At 40.8% G+C, this 21467-nt stretch overlaps 2 protein-coding genes across 3 annotated transcripts; one reads left to right on the forward strand and one right to left on the reverse strand.

Moving 5' to 3' along the window:
* Positions 1-1996: 1996 nt before the first annotated feature.
* On the forward strand, positions 1997-12634 carry lactbl1b (lactamase, beta-like 1b). Of its 2 annotated transcripts, none has more exons than XM_067505966.1 (7): positions 1997-2130; positions 3792-3963; positions 5632-5738; positions 6491-6648; positions 7772-8019; positions 8883-8988; positions 9838-12634. In XM_067505966.1, exons 1-7 carry the CDS (start codon positions 2071-2073, stop codon positions 10814-10816), a joined length of 1830 nt encoding a protein of 609 aa, XP_067362067.1. In that variant the 5' UTR covers positions 1997-2070; the 3' UTR covers positions 10817-12634. The 2 variants fall into 2 exon arrangements, with proteins under 2 accessions (XP_067362067.1, XP_067362066.1); XM_067505965.1 differs by lacking the exon at positions 1997-2130 and adding an exon at positions 3165-3596.
* nmur3 (neuromedin U receptor 3) lies at positions 12635-19864 on the reverse strand. The gene is made up of 3 exons (XM_067505967.1): positions 19564-19864; positions 17014-17908; positions 12635-14173 (listed from the first exon to the last, which is right to left on the reverse strand). Exons 2-3 carry the CDS (start codon positions 17843-17845, stop codon positions 13767-13769), a joined length of 1239 nt encoding a protein of 412 aa, XP_067362068.1. The 5' UTR covers positions 17846-17908; positions 19564-19864; the 3' UTR covers positions 12635-13766.
* Between the last annotated feature and the right edge of the window lie 1603 nt (positions 19865-21467).

Below are 21467 nucleotides of genomic sequence, written 5' to 3' on the forward strand. Positions count from 1 at the left end.
ATTTTACTGTATTTATAATAATTTCCAAAGAAGAATGCAAGAAGGGCTGTATAGCACTAGTTTCAGTTGCACACTGTAGCTTTAACAAATGTCAGTGTGCTAATACGGTAAAAGTGTTAAACGTGTGTTAAACATCAACAGTTGTTTTACCCTATTTCCGAATAACTATAAACTTTTGTGATTTTGTGCTTTTGAACCAAAGCAAAAAAGCTGTGAGGGTAGAAACAAAAAGTACAAATCATTGCAATCTACTGATTGATTTACATTTGAGAAATGATTTACCTTTAGCTTAATATAGCCATCATTTTTCGAGTGAAGTCTACTTAAAATGTAAAGAAATAATTTTTAAACTCGTTTGCATGTTGGCAATGATAGCTTAGCCACACACAGCCCATCATGGCTGCAGCCAAACCGCATTTAAAAAAATCTTCAGCCTCCATGCAGGTGGTAAAAAAGCTTGATGCACGACAGACTTGGATGTAACATAAATATATTACTGTGAGCTTAGACGACCATCACTGTCAACAGGAATGAGATGGCTGAAATGATGGAGCCTGGTGAGCACATTTCGTATCTGCTCTGTAAGCAGCGGCTAATTGCAGCTCATTACCCCTGAAATGCTGAATAAGAACTGAGACGTCAGGTCAGATTTTAGCTTGGTGCTGAATATCAGTGGAATTTTGATTCGTTTTGAGGTCATGAAATGTAGGACACCCTACACTGCAGCCTTTGCCTTAGGATTAAAGGTAAACATGTAGGCCCAGTGTGACTTTTACAGTTTGACCATCCGACCTCGTGTTAATCCTGAACGTCAGAAATCATTTCAGCGAGAAAACAACACCAGTGAATAAATGTTCTGTGATCCAAGTTGAGGCTTGTTATGCGGCAGCGTTACTCGCTTTACACAATCACTCGTTCATCACCAGGTGCCTGAAATTCATTTTAGGAGTAATTCTGCCCCAGTATAAAGGAAATAAGCACAATCATTTTATTTTTCTTTCTTTTTTTTATAAAGCCTTGATGACTGTATAAATGCATGCTTTTGGAACTAGGGCAGCTCTATAAAGAAATCAAATGTCCAACATGCAAAAATTATTTTACTTATCAGCCAAGACCGTAATAAACCTTACGGATAAAGGTGATGGCTTTAGTTTTATTTTCTCCATTGCTGCAACATCTAAAACACCATATTATATAATCATATTTCAAGCATACATAAACCTTTTCCTCCTGACAATGGATGTGACTGGTTTCATCCATGTTAAGATGGCTGTCCACCGCTGTTTTCTTTAATATTAATAAAACGATGCCCGGTTAGAATAGAGGATAGAATCCACCTTCACCCAGTCAGGACCAAATAGTCTGATGCTTAGTTTATAAAGAAGTCACTGTCATTAGTCATCAGTCGTACATAATTATTTGACAGTGTAGATGATCATTTTATCTACTAGTCAACAACATAGGGTGAGGTGGTGATGGATGCAACAAGGGACAGTTGCCCCAACTTCAGATTTCTCCAATCATTTTGAACATTTAAATTTAGCCCCAAACTAAGATTTGGACTGGACTGGATTTATTGTTGAAATAAAAGGTGAATGAAGGGAATTTCTTCAAGAATGCAGTTAATGTCATTGTGCCCTGACTGCTTGCACAAAAAGAACAGAAAATTAAGGCAGAAGCAACAAAGTACTGCAAAAGCATCTCTATTGGGCAGAGCATCCCTCTGTATCTCTATGCATATAAATAACAAAATAAAGCCAATTTTCGTTAATATAACATTTAATCATAGAAATAAAGAAAACGCTCGATCTGAGACAAACGTTCTGAAACATGAAACTGTGAGAATAGTAAAGGTCATGTGATGTTTGTCGGTGTGTTATGTCACATTTTACATAGCAACACAAGCTGCTGCAAAAGAATGAACTCTCGCCTCGTCCTGCTCTTATCGGATGTGCAGAGAGCAACATGACATCAATGTTTTAGTGCTTTAAAAGCAAAACTGTCATTTTACTGTAGTGCAGAAAACCAAAGAAGACTGATTGTGTGCTGTTTCATCTCTGCAGTAAAGCCATGGGCAAGGCAGGAAGTAAAGTTCTCAGAGAGGCTCCAGTGGACGGAGTTCAAGCACAGGTACTGTGAAAGCAGCCAGGCTACACAAACACATTGGGAAAACATCCAACACTTTGTGTGTCTGTGTGTGTGTGTGTGTGTGTGTGTGTGTGTGTGTGTCCAGGCTCTCCAGCAATCACACATTATGTAACAGGATCAGCCACAGTTTGCTCTCACACTTTATTTTCCTACATCACATTATCAGACCTACAATCACCAAAATACATTCCTGAGCTTCAGACAAACCGTTATTATCTTGTGATCTTGTGATTAAGCTGAGTCAGTGGCCACAGGATGTTCCCACTAACAGATATAGTTTCTGTTCACTGCAAGTATTTTCAGAGTATCTTTTTTTACATAAGCTGTCAAGCAGAAAGACATGATCTCTTTTGAAGTTCACTTTATGATGAGAAATGGTTTTCACGTCAACACAGGGGCAACATTTGTATAAATAAAAATGATGCATAGCACTGTCCTTTTTGATTTAATAAGGCCAAAGTATCTTTTAATTTGTCCTATTAACTTCCTGTTACTGATGGTGATTGACTACAGCTGGTGGCGTCTCTGTACCAACATGAATGTATAGAGTGCGTGAAGTAAAAAAGATGGAGGATTACTTCAGAATTCAGTTCCACCATGTTGGAGTAAATTAGTTCATAATTCATCCACCAGTGAACACCAGCACTGACATGTTAAGCACTGCCAGTACATATGTTAGTCACGATTTAAAATGTACAAAAACAGTTGTATACATGTTAAAAAAATAAATATTTATACGTCATTATGTGATAATTGCTTTAACTGTTTGATTGGCCGCATGATTCCTCTATCAGTCAGCTCAGTGTTGTACTTTTGTGCAGTCTGTGCGTCAGCTGGCAGTGGTTTAAGTGAAGAAATGCATCTTAACTTGGATCAGTATCTAAATTCCCTGTGAAATCCCAAATTGTCTGCCACTCCCAGATCATCCAAATTCCATCTCAGCCAAGCAATTGTTCTTTTTGGCTCAGGCTCTGGCTAAAAGGCGCAGGGCGTCACCCTGACCCAACTTGTTTTAGTTGAATGGGTGCCATGTTTGGCAGCTCGTGCAGCTCGGCGGTGGGCTCCACAAGACGAAGCTGCACTGAAGTGATTTGATGCACAGGGATTAGGGATTAAGTTTTCCCGGGCCGCTTTGGTAAAGTAAATCTGGGGATTATGATGTCAACAGGCTGTAGCTGCCGGAGAAGAAATTGAATCGTGAGGGATGGTAGTGCTAATGGCTCAGGATTAGAGCGCAGTCAGTGAGAAATCAGAGATGGGAGTCTATGTTTGTGGCTTTCTCCTGCTCTGGAAAACCCGCACAGGGCACCGTTTACTGTCTCGCAATCTCGCAGTTGCTCCCACAGTAGAACTAACTCTGGGTGAATGTTTAGGATGTTGATTGAGTGATAAGAAGATTCCTGTGTCACAGGTAATCCGCCCACCTCCGACCCGTGAAGCATCAGGTGGTGAGTGCTGTTGAGTTTAACACATACTTACAAGGTGACAGGGTTTTTTAATATCTTCAGTTACAACTGCAGTCAACACATAACATGTAGAAAATGTCTGGTCATATTCTGTAGTTGTGGGAAACTTTCAGGAGTTCACACGCTCATTGCTGAACAGGTTCTCATCGTTTGTGTCCCTGTGTCACTGTTTTGAAGCCAAGTCCTGCTGTGGCTGCTCCATCTGCTGCTGTTAAATTCGAAGGACTCACAAAAGCGGGCAGAATGAAGGTGAAATGGAGCCGGCTGGGTTTAGTGTTCTTCCTGGTTCTGTCTCTGGTGATGACAGGATGCTTCTTCTGGCAATATCAACTGCCAAAGATTCTGCCAGGTACGGCTGGACCACATCCTACCATATGCTTATTTGCATTACTAAAATGACTTAAATGATCGGTTCACTTAACCAGTTCCAGGTCTGACTTGCTGTAACAGTTTCTCCTGTTCATTCATTTCCTGTCTAAAGAGACCAAGCACATGATTTTAATCCTCAGAGTTTAGGAAGAGAAATATTTTCATTTTAGCTCCACCAGTAAAGGGAGGATTTTTAATGGGTTAAAGAGCCGTTCAGTGGAAATGATGGAGACCAAAATCCACAGTCTCTGCTCTGCATAAAGAAATTAAATGTGTGTCCAAAGCCCCAAGTTCAACTCTCCCTGCTGACTGTGACCTTTCTGAGTTTACATGTTCTCCCTGTGCTTGAGTGGGTTTCCTCCAGGTACTCCGGTTTCCTCCCACAGTCCAAAGACATGCGTGTTAGATTCATTGGTGACTCGAAATTGCCCGTGAGAGTATGATTGATAGTCTGTCTGTGTAGATGGATAGATGGAAAGGAAAAGACGGACGGATGTAAAGCTAAAATTACACTCCAGCAGTTTATGAAATTAAGTAGATATATTCCATATTTGTATTTCAGTGAAGGATAACACAAAGAGAGAATTTTGACGCTGATATCCAGTCAATGTGACTAATCTGGAAGGTTGAAGCGTTACTTGGGCTTGAGACAAACTTTATCACAGTGCTTTTTGGATAGAGGGCAGTGGATTTTTGCCCCATCACTTAGTGTGTTTTAGATAAATGGTCTGCACCTACACAGATGCTGTTCAACCTGCTCACCCGAACCCGTCAGGAGCAACCTCATTATGTCTCGTGCAGATGTGCTTACATGGGATAACTCTTTTGTAAGAGCTCATGATTACAGGAGGAATAATTACAGCAAGGAAAACCTCATAATTAGGAGATTCACATCTTGTAATTATAAGATAAAACCACCTCTTAATTCTCCATTCTTCACCTGGAACTTCAGAAGATAAACGTGAGGGAGCCCACAGTGCTGAAGTGTGCATAATTGGCAGCATCGTGACGAGTTCACGATCTCAGAAGGCTGCGTCCATTAAAGCCAGCTGAGCAATTGCTACTTTTCTCACGTCACATTAAGATTAGAGACATCATTCAAAATTGACGCGTAATAAATGAAAGTGGAATATTTTAATTCTGAGGCCCGAATTCCACCAGGATGTCATCCCAAGTTTGGTTTAAACATTTTAACATGTTCTTGTGAATCTCTGATTGTATATGAAAGTAAAGGAACATCCGGTGGTGATTTTTAATGTGCTGCTTTCTTTTTATATTCCAACCAAACAATATTTTCACGAATACTAGTTCTTTAGTATCAAAATAAACTGTAGCCCGAAGCCACAACAACACACGCTTCACATCCCTGTTCACAGTGGGACCTGCTGCAGCTCTTTTGATTGAGTTCTATTTCATCCAACTTGTCGATCTCTGTCCCGTAAGATCAGGTTCAGGGTTCAACAGGAAGCAAAGACAATTACTGAAGCCCCACTACAGCCAATTATGCCAAGTTTTTACCCTTTGATAAATTATTCTGTCAAATACCAACTACCAAGTGGGAATTATTGTAGCCTCTCTGTTATTTGCCAGGTTCCTCTGCTTTCACATAATTTTCTTCCCTTTTCTCATTTTATTATCCACTGGACAGATGAAGGAATGAATCCTTATGCTAAATCAGAGATGATGTGTCCCCGCTTCCCAGAACCTCTGCTGCTGGAGCATCCTATCCCCAGTCTGAAAGAGGCGTTGGAAAAGGTGAGGTGCACAAGTTGACACCGTGCCCACTCAAGTTGGAGGAAATTTATAGGCTGGCCACTGTAATTCCGCACACCAAAGGCAATTGCAGTTGACAGAAGGAGATACTTTTTTTTTTTTTTTTTTAAGTGAGCTTGGACCTGGTAAGTTTGAAATAACGTTGTTTTACTTGTAGACTTGACTTTCCTCACAAAAGGCACTGATTTTATGGAATGGGCTCATTAAGCTAACATCTTTAGAGTGGGACATCTAAGTAATTGCTCAGGGGAGCATGTTGCATGCAGACAAAAGGAACTATAGTAAAAGCAGACAGGAAAATATAACAAATACTCTGAGAAAGTACTTCTGATGCAGTACTAAGAAATGAATACATGTGGATTTAATAAAAAACAGAATGAAGCTCAGTATCGACTACGACACTAAACCCCCAACACACAGCTACAGTGTCAGTTACACCTGAAAGAATTCACGTCGTCCTGATTTGATGGAGGAAGTAAACTATTAATCTCACTTTGTTACGTCAGAGTACTGCAAACCTGCATTTAGCATTAATCCAATTTAAGTATAACTACAGATGTATCGTCTTTTCAACATGTGAAAAGATGTGTGATGGATATATTGCAGATACAGGTTGCAAGACAAGGGATCTAAGGGAACAAACAGTAATGAACAGCCATTTTGGACGGCATCTGTACATTTGAGCAAATGCACTTTTTCTCCTTCAGTTTCACTTCATGCCGTGTCTCTTCCAGGTGGATGTTTTACTTCGACAGACCGTCAGCTCCATCAGCCTTCCCGCGCTGTCAGCCATTGTGGTGTTAAATGACACTGTTCTGTGGACTGGAAACTTTGGGAAAAGGAACGTGAGTGACCCTCTCTCAGGACCACCAAACGAGTACACAATCTATAGGTGAGTACTGCTCTTTTTTCTGAGTACATCACTTGCTGTGTGTTAGAGTTTGCTGGGAAAGTGGGAACTTTATCAGCCCATGAATATGACTTAAGTCAATTAATAAGTAAAAGTTAATAAAGTTAAAGTTAAGTTAATAAGTCGAAGGGTGAAAATGGAAACAGATAAAACATTTACAAAATAGAAGAAATTGGTGATTTAAATAAAAATATATGTCTTATATATGTCTGCAGCTGATGGGAGGACTTTTGTAAACAGATCTGAGCAGAATTTTAGGTTGGATTGCGATGGAGTGGTGTGTTTCAGTATGAGCTCCACCTCTGCAATGACTTTAAATGCTGACCATTACATCCCCGTTCTGATTTTCACTCCTTCAATTTAACCAACCCACACGCTTCTTCACCAGAGCACATGGTGTGAATACATAATGCACATCATTTGATGCCAAACAGAACGGAGCCCATAGCAAATGTTCCCAGTACTGTGTGCACAGTAGCACACATTTACCTGGCATAAGATGTCCATAAGATGAGCTCTTTCCAATGTGCTGTACATGCTCTGGCACTTTTGCAGCTGCTTCTAAAATGGCTGATGCTCCATTTAGGTAATTTTTGGAACTTCCGCATGAGCACTCATCTTTAAAATAAATGATATCTACTTTATAACATTTATTATTTTGTCAGGTAATATATTTAAATGGAATTTGTTTTGCTGTCTGACTACTTCATGCATAAAATTAGTCTTTTGCTTATTAATTAACTTTTTTAAGCTCCTGTTATTGGAATATTGTTTTCTGAGTATTTTGTTCCAGTCTTTACATATAACTAGGACCATTCTGGTAAAGTATTTATTTACAATTAGAAAGGTTTCAAACTAGGAATTAAACTGGTCCGAAGGATCCAAAGGATCCACAATAAAACTAATTTTTTGAAATCTCTTTTAATCAGTTTCTTTTTGTTTTAATTTTCCACATATTTGTTTTATTTTATCAGTCTGAACAGCCAAGTCCATTATTATGTGCAATTCTTTTTAAGTTACATCTAAGCACAAGGCCTGTGGATGGAAAACAAAGAAACAATGTGTCAACACAAAGCATTAAAAAGCTCTGTTGTCTGGCTTTTAGAATTGCCAGCCTGTCCAAAATCTTCCCGACGCTGATGCTGTACAGACTGTGGGAGGATGGAAAGATAGGCTCCTTAGATGACCCTCTGGAGAAATATGTGGATAACTTCACCATCAAGAACCCTCTGGGGAAGGCGCGAGACTCGGAGCTGAAATATGTGACAGATGGTCTGATATTTCTGGATAGTGGGGAGGTTCAGATCCGCTCCTCCTCTGTCACCCTCCGCAGGATGGCCAGCCAGCTCTCAGGTAAAGAGCTACAGAGGATTATAGTTTAACCAGACTCAGAGAGCCCTGTGACTAACTTCAACACAGATCCAACAGCTCTCATATGATACAAGGCTTCAAATCTCAATCACTACGGTAGATCTTGCAGTAAAGCTCAGTTGCGTGAAAATTGATCTTTCCTATCAGCCAAATTCACAATTTGTGTTAATGGTTGCAATTCAATTTTGAGTCATCAGTGAGCAGTTTTTTTTTTAAGCCAAATGTAAACCTTAAATCTCAAATGTGTGAATTTGCTGCTTTCTTTATGTTTTGCGTCATATTAAATTGAATTGGACAGTTGGTCAGACAAAAAACTTGTTTTTTATTTAATTGTTCTTTTATGGAGTTGCTTTGGATCAGTTGATAAGGCAGTTGTCCACGAATCCGAATTCACATCACTGAATTAGTCATTTGTTTTCTTGAGTAACGAAAAAATAAAGTAGTTAAAAATAACTGACGTGAAGGTGAGAAAAAAATAAAAACCTTACATCCATGAGTAAAAGAAGTGCGGTCAACGGACGTTTGTTTATTTAAAGAAGCTTTTTAATTGGTGAGTCTTCACTCTGTGTAATGGATTAAAATGAAAAAATGAGAGAAACTGCAGAGGCCTTAGATTCACAAATCTTTAAATATCCTCCCCTGTCTCTGTTTATCATCTGAACATCATTATCATTTAAGCGACTCTGAATTTGTTTTCAATTGCTGGTACAAATAAGACTGACATTTTAAGAGAGTTTAGAAAAAAAAATAAAATGCATACACAAATTATTAAATCTGTTATGTTTGCTGTTTTAATTTGATAAATCCATTTTTTTTATCTTTCTAATTTGACACTGTGGATCCAGGCTTGCCCAGGAGACTTCGGGCCACAAATCTGCTTTGGAAAGGCAAAACACAATCTGCAATCAATTTGCTACAAGATGATGTCCTCGTTGCAGACCCAGGGACCAAGTAAGATTTGTTTTTGCTGTTTTCATTTTATTTTCTTGATGCGGGTATTTTGACTGTGGAAAATGGGACAGTAATTTGTATGAAAATGCATGAAAGTCACAAATTGAATACAAATAGATTTGCTATAGTTTGGTCTTGTACCACTCTTCTCAAAAGTTACACAAACCTCACCTTTGCATTAATTTGCAGATCGCATTGATGAGAATGTAAAAAAAAACATGTAGCACTCAATTGAGGAAATAAAAAAGTTGAGAGAAAAAAGCTTATTTGTTTTCTCGCTGAGACGATTGACGCCCACAGTTCACCACAGTTACCAGTCACATACTTTAGTTTAGACTGGAAACTGGGAGAAACAGCTGGTTCTGTCCAAAGGTGATTAAGTCCACCCATGCAGCAACAAATGCATGAACCGGAACAAATGTTGTAATGCTATTGAATGGTGAGTTGTCAGTCGAGTCACAATTAGTCATTTAACAGATGCTTGTATCTAAAGCGACTTGCAACTGAGTCAGTTAATATTACTGAGACGTGGTAACATGGTGACATGTTTTGGCCATAGTGAATATAACAGGAGCAACGATAGTAACGACAGTTCGTGGCAGTGATTAAAAGAATAAAGTCTGTGGCAACAAAGCACAGGATGTTGTCACCATACATCTGTAATGTTTCTGTATTTTAACCCAACCCAGCATTTTCTCCTTAATCCTAACCTGCTTGTTTTTGTGTCTTAACTAGAGCACAGTGAATCTTACCTCGATGTAAAGAGTAAACTCAGGACAATATTGAACTTTTTATTTTAGGATGGATGAGGATTAGCAAACTAGAAACTACCCTATTTCTTCCTTCCAGATGTCACTACAGCAACCTCGCCTTCTCTCTGCTGGCTCATGTGATGGCCGAGCGAGTCGCCGGTGTTGACTACCAGCGGTGGATCTCTGACAACGTCCTGGACCGGCTGGGGATGGAGGACACCGGCTTCGACATTACCCCAGGGCTGCAGAGCCAGATGGCTGTGGGAGTGTACTCCAATGGAAAACCAGCCCCTCTTTACGACCTGGGCTGGTACCGGCCTTCGGGTCAGATGTTCTCCACAGCGGCAGATTTAGCCAAGCTTGCCATGATGCTGCTCGGAGCTTATCACCGCAAGCTGCTGGAGCCAGACTCATTAAAGATCATGCTGACCCCACTCTTCCGATGTGACAAGGACTACTTTGCCAACCGTACTGGGACGCCGTGGGAGGTGAATGAGCTGATGGGCTACGAGATGTTGCGTAAGGATGGCGACCTGGATGGCTACTCCGCCACCTTCTCCCTGGTACCCAGACTGAAGCTCGGTCTGGTGGTGCTCATGGCTGGGAGCCGGTCTCAAAACCAGGATGTGGTCACAAAGGCCTACAACTACATCATCCCTGCCATTGAAAAAGCCTTCAGGGAGGCTAAGAAGGTTTTCTTTGCTCCCCCAAATCCAGATCCTTACATCGGTTTTTTCACCTACAGGAACATTACCTTCTATGAGATCAAAGTTGGACCAGATGGAGTTCTGATCATGCAGCAGTTTGGGCCTCAGATCGAAGAGCTGATTCCAGAGAAGTACAGAACAATAAAGCTCAACTTCCTGGTCGACAGGGTGTTCAGAGTGGTGTTTGAACAGGGGTACCCTTGCGTTTTGCGACTTGGCTCTTCCTCTGTGTCCCTGGAAGCCCAGGATGGCCAACTGTTTAACTTCTACACGTTCGACAAGCGAGGTTTGTCCCCTGGTTTTGATGCACCAGGACTGAACACGTACAACGTGGTCAGAATAGCCCACAGGCCATCGTTCTCCAGCTGAACTGCAGCAGTCCTGTGACATACAAATTATATGGAAATAATGATGGATGCTGAGAATATCGAAAGACCAAATGGAAAAGATTTGGGCAATTTTGGAAGTCATGCATTGATTTACAGAGAGCACAGAGGACGCGGGTGCTACATTCACCCAGCCGCATGATGCCTGGCACAGAAATTAAATTAATTTCTTTTCTGAATGATGTATATGACTGTCCTCCGTGCACCGGTCTTTCATTACACCTCCTATCTGAGCTTTCATATTGTGGTGATAGAGGACTTGTGTTTTCATTTAAACCACTGTCTTTTCTGTCCTTGACTTTTTTGAGCAAGAAAAGCAGAACTCATTCATAAATGTTTACATACGTTTCATTTTCAGTTCTCAGCTCATACATATTTAGCATTAGCATAATTCATTGTCACTACCATTGTCACTAATATAAATAACTCGCTGTCCTAATTGCTGCAGAAAATCTATAGATCTAGTGTATAAACATAGCCCTCAAAAGGCAAATACTGATGTTTCAGGTTTTATATTAGATTGATGATCTGGTAATTATCCGATGATGAATGGTTTTAGGACGATGGGAATGTAATAGATAAAGAAAACATTGGATATTCTCAGAGCATCGGGTGCAATGATGGGAATCTAGGGAATGTGAATGCCTAAAACTAATCTACTGTATCCACTTTATCCATTTGTGGAAGAAATATTGAACCTGGCAATCAACGATGCAACGCAGTGTTGTCACAGCTCAAAGATAAAGCTCATTCTGATGAATGGCGAGAAGGAGAAATGATTTGGGTCATGCAGCACTGCATGTCATCCTGGTACAAAACTGTAGCAACATGCAAATTATACCAAGTGCTGATTCACCGCTATTGTTGAGGCTGGTTATTTTGGGCAAGATGTCACATGAGGTTAACGCAGCCATCAGACAAGGAACAATCACACAAAGCAATCACGATGATGAATAAAACGTTTTAGCATTGTGCCAAATTCAAATTTCAGTCGTCAAAGAAACAAAACATCAGAAGTAACCACAAATTATCATAGGTCAAAAAAATAACTGCTATGTGTGGACAGCTGACACATTTTATTATTGATGCTTTCACATTGGGATTGCACAATAGTCAAAATCAAATCTTATCTTTGCAATCACAGTAAGCCAGAGCTTACCAATCAATCTAAAAGTGTACATGATGGCTGGCCATGCAAAAAGAGATAAAACAACAATATAGGAAAAGCTTAAAGTGAAGGACTACATCCTTCGTTTACATGTTCCACTGAATCATTTGATCTGTTTCTGATCTCCAGAAACACACCGATTTTCCAAGGTTAAGAACGTAAAGAATCAAGTACATTATCATTCAGATCACATTTGATTGCCCCCACTTTTCCCACTGGGTTCGCCCAGTTGGGCCGACAGTAGTCGCAGTGTAAGACAGCAGGTGAGGTATGCAGGCACTGTTGAACAATAAACCAACCAAGTCAAAGTGAAAAAACACACTTACAAGCTCTTTACTGACGTGCAGACTTAACGCAATCATTTGACACATGCCACTTGTTGCTAGTCTTACTCTAAAGATTGGATGAGACATGAGCATTCTTATGTCATTACATTAAAGACTGCGTAAGGCATTAGCCCACTGACGGTCAGCTCCACATTAAGACTCTGTCCAAAGTAGGGCTGGGTGATCATTACTTATACTGCTCTTTTTTCTGATATGTATTATTCACAGCTTAGATACATTTTTGCAATTGTTTTAAAACATAAATATAAAATAGATTTTTTAAATGTTAATGTTTTCCCTTTCGATATTCTTAACATTACAAAGAATAGTAACATGTTCCAATAGTTAACAGCATATTGGGCTCTGAATTGTCTTAAAACACTCTGTATTGTCTTTGTAAGCCTCCTGACAGCCATCGCAAAGCTGAGACATTACTGTGCACAAACTCCACAGAACCACTGGCACTGCCCTTTGAGCGTTGGCAGAGGAAGAAATAACCCAGATTTATCAATGTTGGCATTTTTCACTCCAGAGCAAAAACAAAACTTTGATTTTATGAGTTTAATATATTGCCCAGCCCACTTCCACCTAACATCTTTAAAGTTCATTCAGTAACTACATATTTCAAATTTGATTTACCTGTAGAACAACCCAAGTGTGTAAAGGTCAAGTTGATTATGTGTTGGATTGTTTTTTGGACCCCACTGCACATACATGGTACCGGCTCGGCACTGTTTCCAGTTTTCCATTGGGCAAAAGCTGGGGATGGTACCTGGTACTTCATGGTATCACCTTCGCTATGATGACCAGGTACACTGAAGGGGTACTACATGTCCCCGGGCTTTGAAGCTGTGTGTTTTCCAGTGTGCAGCTACTGGTCCTACCAACCTGCCCAATGTTTTGTTGTTGCTTTTGTTGCTCTTTTTCTTTTCTCTCTTCACTTTCCACTCATCCTAACCGGTCAAGGCAGATGGCTGCCCACCCTGAGCCTGGTTCTGCTGGAGGTTTCTTCCGTTAAACTGAGTTTTTTTCTCTCCACTGCTGCCTAGGGCTTGCTCAAGGGGGAATTGTTGGGTTCTCTCTATACATCTTTATAGTCTTGACTTTATTCTGTAAAGGGCCTTGAGATGACTTTGTTGTGAATTGGCACTATATAAATAAAGTTGAATTGAAAATTGAAAATCTACAGCAGAAAAAAAGTCTGTGGTGCTAAATGCAAGTAGTAGAGTTGATTCAAATCGGGTCAGTACCATGCAGTGCAAAAAATGTACATGTAAGCTGTTTCTAGAATTAATGACACAGTAAACTGAGCATTTCTGGGCAACGTTACAACATGAGAGTGATGTCATCGTCCTAACTCAAGAAAACAAAAAAGTGTATTTGCCAAAATGTAAAGTGGTGTTGCTGGAACTGCTCATTAACTTCAGATTAAGTGTCAGTCAGAAGACCGAGGTCTTGCATGTTGCTTCTGTACATGCACAGGAGAGGATGGCAGTGTCCATGCTCAGTGTCATGTTAGGAGACAACATGAGTTTGGCCTGAGCTCTGGAACATGAGACAGAGGGATCCAGTGAAATCTTTGGGAAGGGAGGTGAGTCTCTGACGGAGCTGTTTTCATCTGCCTGGGAGCACACAAGTTCTCGGAAACACTCCCTAAACCGCGTGGAAAGCAGGCTGTAGATGATGGGGTTGATGGCAGAGCTGAGGTAGAAGAGGACGCCCGACAGGATGTGAACGTACTGATAAACGGTGTGCATCAAGTCGGTCCAGTGGCTGATGGAGCTCCACAGGAGCCGCTCGATGTGGAAGGGCGCCCAGCACACACCAAACACAGCCACCACGATTGCTAGAGGACCAGACCAGAAAGAAAGCTTTTTTAAATCATTACAGGCTCTGCACTTTTCTTTTCTGGTGCTTTTTTTATGTCATTCGTTTTCTATCTATCTTTGCTAAAAAGATGAAAAGACGGACAGGAAAGTTGTTCAGATGGAAAATATGCAAAAAACATCCAGATGAGTGATTCATACTACATTTGCTAAGATACTGTCCATGAGGTTCTAGTTGTATTTCAGGTTCACATTTGTAATAAAATAAGATGTAGCCTAGAAAATATAAAGTACATCTTTGAAATTGAACCCTGTGATTGCCACACGTTTGGGCTTGTGGGTCTTCTATTCAAGCTGTGTCTTGTTGGGGACACTTTACACATGTTTGGGAGTTTCAAGAAGTTTCAAGAGATTGGAGAGACGGTCTTTGCACTAGATTTAGTTAAAATGATTGCTAGATACCCAAAGAGGTCAAATAAGGCAACATTTCATCAAAAAGTAAAAGTAGGAAAAACATTAAGTAAAATTATAAAAAAGCTAAACTTTTGTCCTATTTTTTCGTCTTTCCCACCTCGTTAAACACATGATGAACTGGCGGATTTACACTGGACCCTCTTGTCACACAGACACACACACAAACCCCCGGTTGGAAACCATTACATTGTGGTATGCAACTGTGCTCAGACAGGCTGTTTTATCCTCCATAAAAAAGCCCAGAACAATGCAAGGCCTCAAAACTGCCATACAAAAAGTCCAAAGCCAACAACTACAACTTAAGATTAAAATGTTTTGTTTAAATGTTGAATAGATGATGCACAGTAGTCATACACATAAATAAACAGGACAAAAGGCCTAAAGGCAAAGTATTAAAAACTTTGGGGTTTGAGCTCTTTTATAGCTTTGTAACTTTTGTCTGTCTGAGCAGCAGACGATGCTCTGCATCATTTGGAGATGGAGCACTCTTACATCCCTCTCTAAATAATACATGCATAATGCTGTTGGGGTGCACGCACTGAAGTAGGTGCTACTGACGCAGGCTGTTGGTTGTTTAGGATACTGCACATATGGCATCAAGCTAACTAACGAAGCTTTGTTGGAAGCTTGGTGGCACACCACGCACTGACAGGATATTTATAAATGTGGGAAGCATTTGACACTTAGTTTCTCTCTTATTTCAATAACAGAGTTTGGGAGCTTTGTCTGTTTTTAAAGACGTTAACATACAGGTTTTTTCAAGCTTTTTTCTTCCAAATGAAGCTTAAAGTTTAGAAAATGAATCTTATTCCATGCTGACAGAATAATATTTATTTTATTTATATCTTCAAATACACCATATTACACATTTCATGCATTACATGCTTTACATCTTTTATCTCTCAGCTTGAGCAGTGTTTGGATGTATGGAGTCAAAACATTATATCTTACAGCTGCTCTAATCAATATTTTCCTAATACTAAATCAAATTACTTTGTGAAAAGTGTCACTAGTGGTGACAAAGAGCATTGTTACCCATCTCTGCCGCTCACCTCAGCTCCATGCATTTACTGCTTTGTTCACCCTCAATGTTCTCATTAACATTTCCAGATACAGCAGGCAGCTGCTTTCAGCTTTTAAAAGCCAGAAATATCAGCTGCATCAGCAGTAAACGGTGGACAGACAAAACCAGTTGCTAGCGGGTTGATCATCGTGGAGCATTTCGCAACAAAACACGAAAATGTTTTCCACAGGGGTTAGTAGCGAGAAGACCAGAGCTACAGTAGAAGAAGAAGAATTCCTGGGCTATTCGCCATACAACCACCCAAAAACTATACTAATAGTACGTGCAGAATGCATCTGTTAGGTTGATAGATATGAATCTGTCTGCTAAAACAGTGTGGTTGTAAAAAGTAGTAATATTTGAATGTTGTTGAAAAGTCTGTTCTGCTGCCCCCAAGTGGCCAGATAAGCAATAAGTACATGTTTAGGTATTTACAGTGTAGCAACATCATAGTTTTTTACTGAGCAGCTGTTCTTTCTTACTGCATATTTGAGACTTAATATGCAACAGTTTGTGGGGAAATTCACACATTAAACAAGCTTGAAAGCTCCAGATGTTTGATTAAATTGCTTAAAATGTATATGTTTGAATCAGATTTGACAACCTGATGATATTAACAGATAATTAGATAATCAGTCCTTCCCTGCAAACCCTCTGTAAATGTGAGCTAATGTCTGACACGGGGGAAGAGTACAGCTCTAAAGATTTTGGAAAAATGGCAATTAGAGTAAGATGTGTGTCAAATGTATTGACAAAGGAAGAATATAGGCCAGTTCCCTTGTTCTCAGTTGGTATAATTATTCGATCTGTTCATGTCTGAGAAACACACCTCTCAGAATAGGTTAATGAGAGTAGTGCTGGGAATGAACTCAATGGCACACGTTGGTTAAACAGCACTTGCAGGAGCTTGTGTGGTTACACATTGCAAATAAAATCTATAATAGCAGCTCCCAAGTATTTACGAGGCGACTTCTGTAGAGCTGGAGGAACTCGTAGACATCTGACAAGAGCGTGTGTCGCCTGCCGGTGCCTACCGACGTTTAGAACCAACATGGTTGCTCATTTCTTACACCTGTTTAGTGCTTCTTCTGTCACGATTTGCTCTGTGTTTTCTCACATCTTGTGTTTGACAATATGTCTTGGCATTGATTGAACAGATTAGATAAGGTGTGCTTTCAAATCACAGCCGCTGTTTAGTGATTAATGGTTTCTGATAGAGTAAAGAAAGAAAGACAGAAAGAAACCAGGAAGGAAGAGAAGAAAGAAAAAGGTAAAGAAAGGAAGGGAGGGAAGAAAAAGGAAGGAGGGAAGAAAGAAACTCACAAAGCATTTTGATGACCTGTCTCTTGCGCCCGTTCTCCGAGCGGTTCTTCCTCCAAGCATTGCTGCTGCAGTTCTTCCCCAGGCTCCTGTTGGGCTGCCGCTTATCTCTGCTCAGGTGAAGGCCCATCACCAAGTACAGCACGCTGATCACCAACATGGGGACAAAAAAGAAGCACACCGTGGTGATCTGCATAACCATGTTATAGATCCACAGGGGTTTCAGCACCGTGCAGATGGCCGACTCCTCTATTCTGTCTGGCAGGTAGAAGATGCCGTGAAGCGAGGTGTTAGGGATGGCACACATCATTGACACCAACCACACTGTGGCGATGACTCGCTTGGCGTGCTGGTTAGTTGACAGGTACCGTGTTTTGAGCGGATGCACCACAGCTATGTACCTCTCCACGCTCAGAGCTGTGACATTGAGGATGGAGGCGAAGCAGACGGTCTCGAAGAGGAAGGTCTTGAAGTAGCAGCCCCCCTCGCCGAAGGGGAACGGGTAGTTCTGCCACAGGTCGTAAATCTCAAGCGGCATCCCAAACAAAAGCACAAGGAGGTCCGACAAAGCCAAGCTCAGCAGGTAAAGGTTGGTGGGGGTACGCATCTTCTTGTGCTTTGCTATCACTGCACATGTGAGCAGATTTCCAGACAGGCCGGTGAGAAAGATGAGAAGGTAAACACTGGTCACCGGGAGGAAGAAGGGCGATCGTTTTGGACCCAGAATTTCAAAAAGGTTGACTTCAGTGAATTGGTAACTGGTGTAATTCCCAGTGGCATTTAGCATCATGCTGGCGTTGGACATGTTTGAAGGGCTCTGCAATGAAAGCTCCATTTCAGAAAGGAGAGGCGGAGGAGTCACGCATCCTTTCAGGGTTCAATCACCTCTGAGTGTCTGCTGTGGGTAGACAAACAGAAAGAGGAAAGAAAAGGTGCAATCAGAAGAGACCTATGGGGTCATGTCTTATTTAAAACTTGAATACAAATTTTAAACAACTTAAGTATTTTATACAGCCAACTTTATCTTACTGTATTACTGTGTGACGAGTGCTGCAACTGCAGCAATTAGTGTCATCATTGATTCTTTTATTTGGCTAATTTCCTGTTCTTGTTGTACATGTTGCTTGTACTGGGCTTGACCCCCTTTTGCCTTCAGAACTGCTTTAATTCTTTGAGGCATACATGAAGCAAAGTGCTGGAACCATTCATTAGTGGTTTGACATGAAGGCATCACACACTTGCTTCAGATTTTTCGGCTGCACACCCCCAATGCGATTTTCCCGTTCCCCCGCAACCCAAATTCTATTGGGCTGAGACCTGGTGACTCTAGAGGTCATGTGAGTAGCATGAAGTCTTTGTCATGTTTAAGAATACAGTTTGAGATGATTGTAGCTTTGTGACATCGTGCATTATCCTGCTGGAAGTAGCCATTAGGGATGGACATGGTCAACAACAATGATCTGGGAGGCTGTGGCATTCAAATGATGCTTGGTTGTCACTATGGAGCTCAATGTTTGGCAAGAAAATATCCCCCACACCTTCGCACCACCAGCCTGATACGAGGCACGATGTAAACATGCTTTCGTGTTGTTCACGCCAAAATCTGATGTCACCATCCGAATGTCACAGCAGAGACATCAGACCAGTCGACAGTTTTTTCCGATCCTCCACTGTCTAATTTTGACGAGCACTTGTGTTTTCTTGCCTCCGTTTCCTGTTCTAAGCTGACGGAAGCGGCGCCTGGTGTGGTTTTCTGCTGCTGCAGCCCATCTGCTTCAAGTTTCATTGTGCTGTGTGTTCAGAGATGCTCTCCTGTCTACCAGATTTGTAAGGAGTGGTTATTTAAGTTATTCCTATCCTCCAGTCTGCCCATTCTCCTCTGACCTCTCTTTTTCAGACCATTCTCTGTCAAGATGATCCGGTAGATCAGAAATTTCTGAAATATACTCACACCACACAAAAGATTAAATAAGATTTTATGGCAACGGGTGATTTCTACCTTAGAGTGTCACTGATATTTGATGGCAACGCAGTCTCTGTTGCTCATGGAGAAGGGAAAACTATTTAGTGGGAAAAAACAAAAAAAATGAAATTTCCGATTCCCTCTGTGGGGTTGGAAGACTATCTGTTACTGTCGCACTAACGTTGCTCAAATGATCCTCATCAAATGCTGACTGCTGGGGCTAATTACGCATTACGCAGTCGGCGCAGGGAAACGTTAATGACGTCTTCGAGAAGGTTAATTATGTTGCCTCATCTCAGGCATCAGCCTGCAGATCCAAGGTTATGTCACTAATACGGTATAAGCAGCATTGTTGGAGTCAACTTTAAACACTGTTCAACACAATGTTCATCTGATGTTTCTATTGAGAAAGAAAACACGCCTGTGCCATTTGAAATCTACAGGCATTTTTTTTGTTATTTTTAACTATGTGCAACAATGGCAGTTGTGCATGTGCAAATACAAATGCAAATACCACGATGATATCCATGTCCTCTTTAACTCATAGGAGTATTTGTAGCATATAACTTTCAGAATGAATGTGCCCTCACCTTGGCGCTGCTGCTCTGCGAGCCGCTTCTCGTAACGCACCCTCTGCGCGCTCATGGTTGGGAATGAAGGACGCAAACAGGCAAAAGTTGGTGGACGCGCTTGGTCGCTCTCCTGCCGAGAAGAGGAGAAACACGGAGGGAGCGCAGCGGCGGATGGTGACTGTGCTGCAGCCACGTCGCTTTCAGACAGACAGATTAAACTGGTGAGATGGATAAAAGGGGAGATGAAGAGAGGCAGGGAGTGGGGGAGAGGAAGGGGAAGAGAGAGAGAAATCTGGAGCTCACGCGTTTGCCTCGTTCATTCAGCTTCTCTGGTTTGAAGGGTTGGAGATGGAGGCTCCAGCATCCATTCACAGAATAAAACTTACAAGATAATAATTTACTGCATGTCCGTCAGCAGAAATAGTGTTAGAACTTAGATTTTTTAATATATTTATTTTTGCATCAAACATTAAGGGGAAAACGTAATCTGTGATTGAAACAAAAAGGTAAAAAGAGAGAGAGAGAGATTACATGCAGACAGTGGACATTATGTGCATTATGTAAAATAAGATAAAGTAAGTTCATTCACAAGCTTTTGAGTACGGAATTGTTTGGTGCACTGCTTGCAGTCTGAATATTACGGAATATTAAAATTATTGTCATCGTTTTTAAAATGCATGCGAATAAACACTTTGCCAAAACAGATGCTCTGAATAGTCAAGATACATTTCACAAACAACCACTGTGAATATCAATGTCCTAAAAGAAACTTCCCTTATTTCATTGCTTGAAATACTGTTCACACAACAGCAGGCTATCTGGCCTGGGACAGGGATCCCCCCTTCTGGGGTTTCTTCCATTTATTTTTCCATTAGTTTCAAAGTGCTGGAGAAATAAAATTGGCTATTTAGTATTTTTATCCCCCTGTGGCAGCTAAACAGAGAAACAGTGCCCCGGGAAACACAAAGAGCAAAGTTTGCTGTTTAAAGAAGGCAACACTGGAAGATACCAAGTGAATGAGATAATACAAACTGCTGATGCTTTGCATTAGATTTAAATAAAAAACTGATTTTTTTTTTTGCATAAAACAGGGACTGTGGATTTGGCCTTAAATCATGTCCATTAAAGCTGCATTAAAAGGGCATCTTCTAAAGGTCTGTATGAAGAAGAGGAATGAAAACTGGGTCCGTGTTCCTATGGGCAGCAGACTATAAGACAGAGTTGGAAATGAGGAACCTTCTCCTATAGGTCTTTGGTCACTGGTGTCCTGTTTTGTTGCTTGTTTGTCTTCATGATTTTGAGCTGCATAACTAAAATCGACTTGGTGATGGACTGATGGGGTGAACGGCTGAGCCCATTATTCGTGCTCTTTGTACATTTCATAGACTTTCAATGATGCAATGTGGAGTTTGGTCAATTAATTAAACACAAGATTTGATGCATAAAGATTTACCTTCCGTTTATCTTTCTCTTTTCAGTCATTTGCCAACCGTCTGTGACACCTTTTCTGTCAATGTTTGTTTTTAGGCAATTTGTTGTCTCTTTGGGACCATGCATCTCTTTGTCATAGGTTATATAGCTGTGGGGTTTTCTGACTTCTCAATCCCATAGGCCTATGTCCAGTAGGAAGTATTGGAAATCCATCCCTGGTTCACACTATTTCAAGTCTGCACACTGAGATAAATTTTTTGTCTCCCTGAAGTTAAAATCGGTCACCGATTCCTAATGTGAGCACAATATGCTTTCAATTTAGATGACATTGAGCAAACTCCACAGCCATCTTTCTGTGCAAAAATATGTTCAAATTAATCTGAAGGTAATGGAGGTTCAGTAGTCCGAGTCAGCCAAATTAATTGGATAGCTCTCAAAGTCTTTTTTTAAAATATAAAATTCCATCTTTGTGTTACTGTTGCTCCACTGAA

This window comes from Channa argus, chromosome 5 (genome assembly GCF_033026475.1).
Source record: "Channa argus isolate prfri chromosome 5, Channa argus male v1.0, whole genome shotgun sequence".
Classification (NCBI taxonomy): Eukaryota; Metazoa; Chordata; class Actinopteri; order Anabantiformes; family Channidae; genus Channa; species Channa argus.

Coding starts and splice junctions, on each gene's coding strand:
- lactbl1b (XM_067505966.1), top strand. CDS start 2,071: ATGGGCAAGGCAGGAAGTAAAGTTCTCAGAGAGGCTCCAGTGGACGGA. Junction 5,739..6,490: donor TGAAAGAGGCGTTGGAAAAG/GTGAGGTGCACA, acceptor TGTCTCTTCCAG/GTGGATGTTTTACTTCGACA. Junction 8,020..8,882: donor GATGGCCAGCCAGCTCTCAG/GTAAAGAGCTAC, acceptor CTGTGGATCCAG/GCTTGCCCAGGAGACTTCGG.
- nmur3 (XM_067505967.1), bottom strand. CDS start 17,845: ATGGAGCTTTCATTGCAGAGCCCTTCAAACATGTCCAACGCCAGCATG. Junction 14,174..17,013: donor ACAGGTCATCAAAATGCTTT/GTGAGTTTCTTT, acceptor CTGGTCCTCTAG/CAATCGTGGTGGCTGTGTTT.